This window comes from Mandrillus leucophaeus, unplaced genomic scaffold (genome assembly GCF_000951045.1).
Source record: "Mandrillus leucophaeus isolate KB7577 unplaced genomic scaffold, Mleu.le_1.0 Scaffold196, whole genome shotgun sequence".
Taxonomy (NCBI): domain Eukaryota; kingdom Metazoa; phylum Chordata; class Mammalia; order Primates; family Cercopithecidae; genus Mandrillus; species Mandrillus leucophaeus.
Window position 1 is genome coordinate 196,616 of NW_012101987.1, and position 958 is coordinate 197,573.

Consider the following 958-nt stretch of genomic DNA (forward strand, 5'->3'; position numbering starts at 1 on the left):
CTCATTCTTAATGTTCAGGAACTTCTTAACTCCTTACTTATAAACTTTGCGGAAAAAAAGTTTAGCACGCAGTGATTGGCACACTCGCTTTACTTACGGAGAGAAGAGGAAGACTGAAGGCAGACAGGAGGAAAGCAGGGTAGAGAGTTTATAAAGAAGGAGAAAGTTGAGGTGTGCGTGCTTACTTACACTACAAGAGGGATTCATATGGTGAGGAGAAGATGGTCACTACCCTAGAAAATACTTCTCCATAGTGCCAGGTACGTAGTACTCACTGTTAAGTTGCCGAGTAGCTGATGCTCTTCGGGCACTGCTGAATCCAGGGAAAACCCTCTCCTTGCCCAGTATTTACTGGAAAACATCATCATTGCTGGCTGCATGGATCCCAGTGTAATATTCTTTCTCTGCAGCAGGGGGGACTAGAGGGGCAGTAGCAGCGCTGGCGGCGATTGAGAGGAAGGGGCGTGCGATCAGCTGCCTGCTTAGGGCGCTGTCCAGAACACTGGTGCTGAAGAGCAATGAGAATCCTCCCATCCCCGGGCTCCTTTATATGAATGACTGGAGACTGATGGAAGGCTGATTAGAAAGAAACTCATTTCTGGTTGCCGATGGCCACAGTCAGATTACAGACCTGAAGCCTGGGGTTATCTGTGCTCATGATGTGATTTGTTTCATAGGTCGAGTAGCTTTCTGGGCAGGGGTGGTGGAGAACAATACATAAGGGGGTGTTATTTGTACAAGAAACCATCTATCCGCTGACGTTAGCTCTCTCATCTCTCAAGCCTGCCGCTGGCAAGTTAACCTCAGTCTTTAAGCAACTGTGAATTCAAAGATTTTGTGCTTTCTTTCCAAAATTAGAAAAATAATCTACGAAAGATCAGCACTGCTGAATCCTTAAACCATTTTATGGATTTTTTTAATTTTTAATTTTTATGGATAATGAATAGTTGTGCATACT

At 44.7% G+C, this 958-nt stretch overlaps 1 protein-coding gene across 1 annotated transcript in view; it reads right to left on the reverse strand.

Moving 5' to 3' along the window:
- TPH2 (tryptophan hydroxylase 2) overlaps positions 1–521 on the reverse strand; it is a 99,786-nt gene extending 99,265 nt beyond the window's left edge. The window contains exon 1 of the mRNA XM_011978503.1: positions 276–521. Within this exon, the coding sequence (XP_011833893.1) occupies positions 276–380 (105 nt within the window). The 5' untranslated portion in view covers positions 381–521. The remainder of the gene's footprint in view (positions 1–275) is intronic.
- Positions 522–958: the final 437 nt, after the last annotated feature.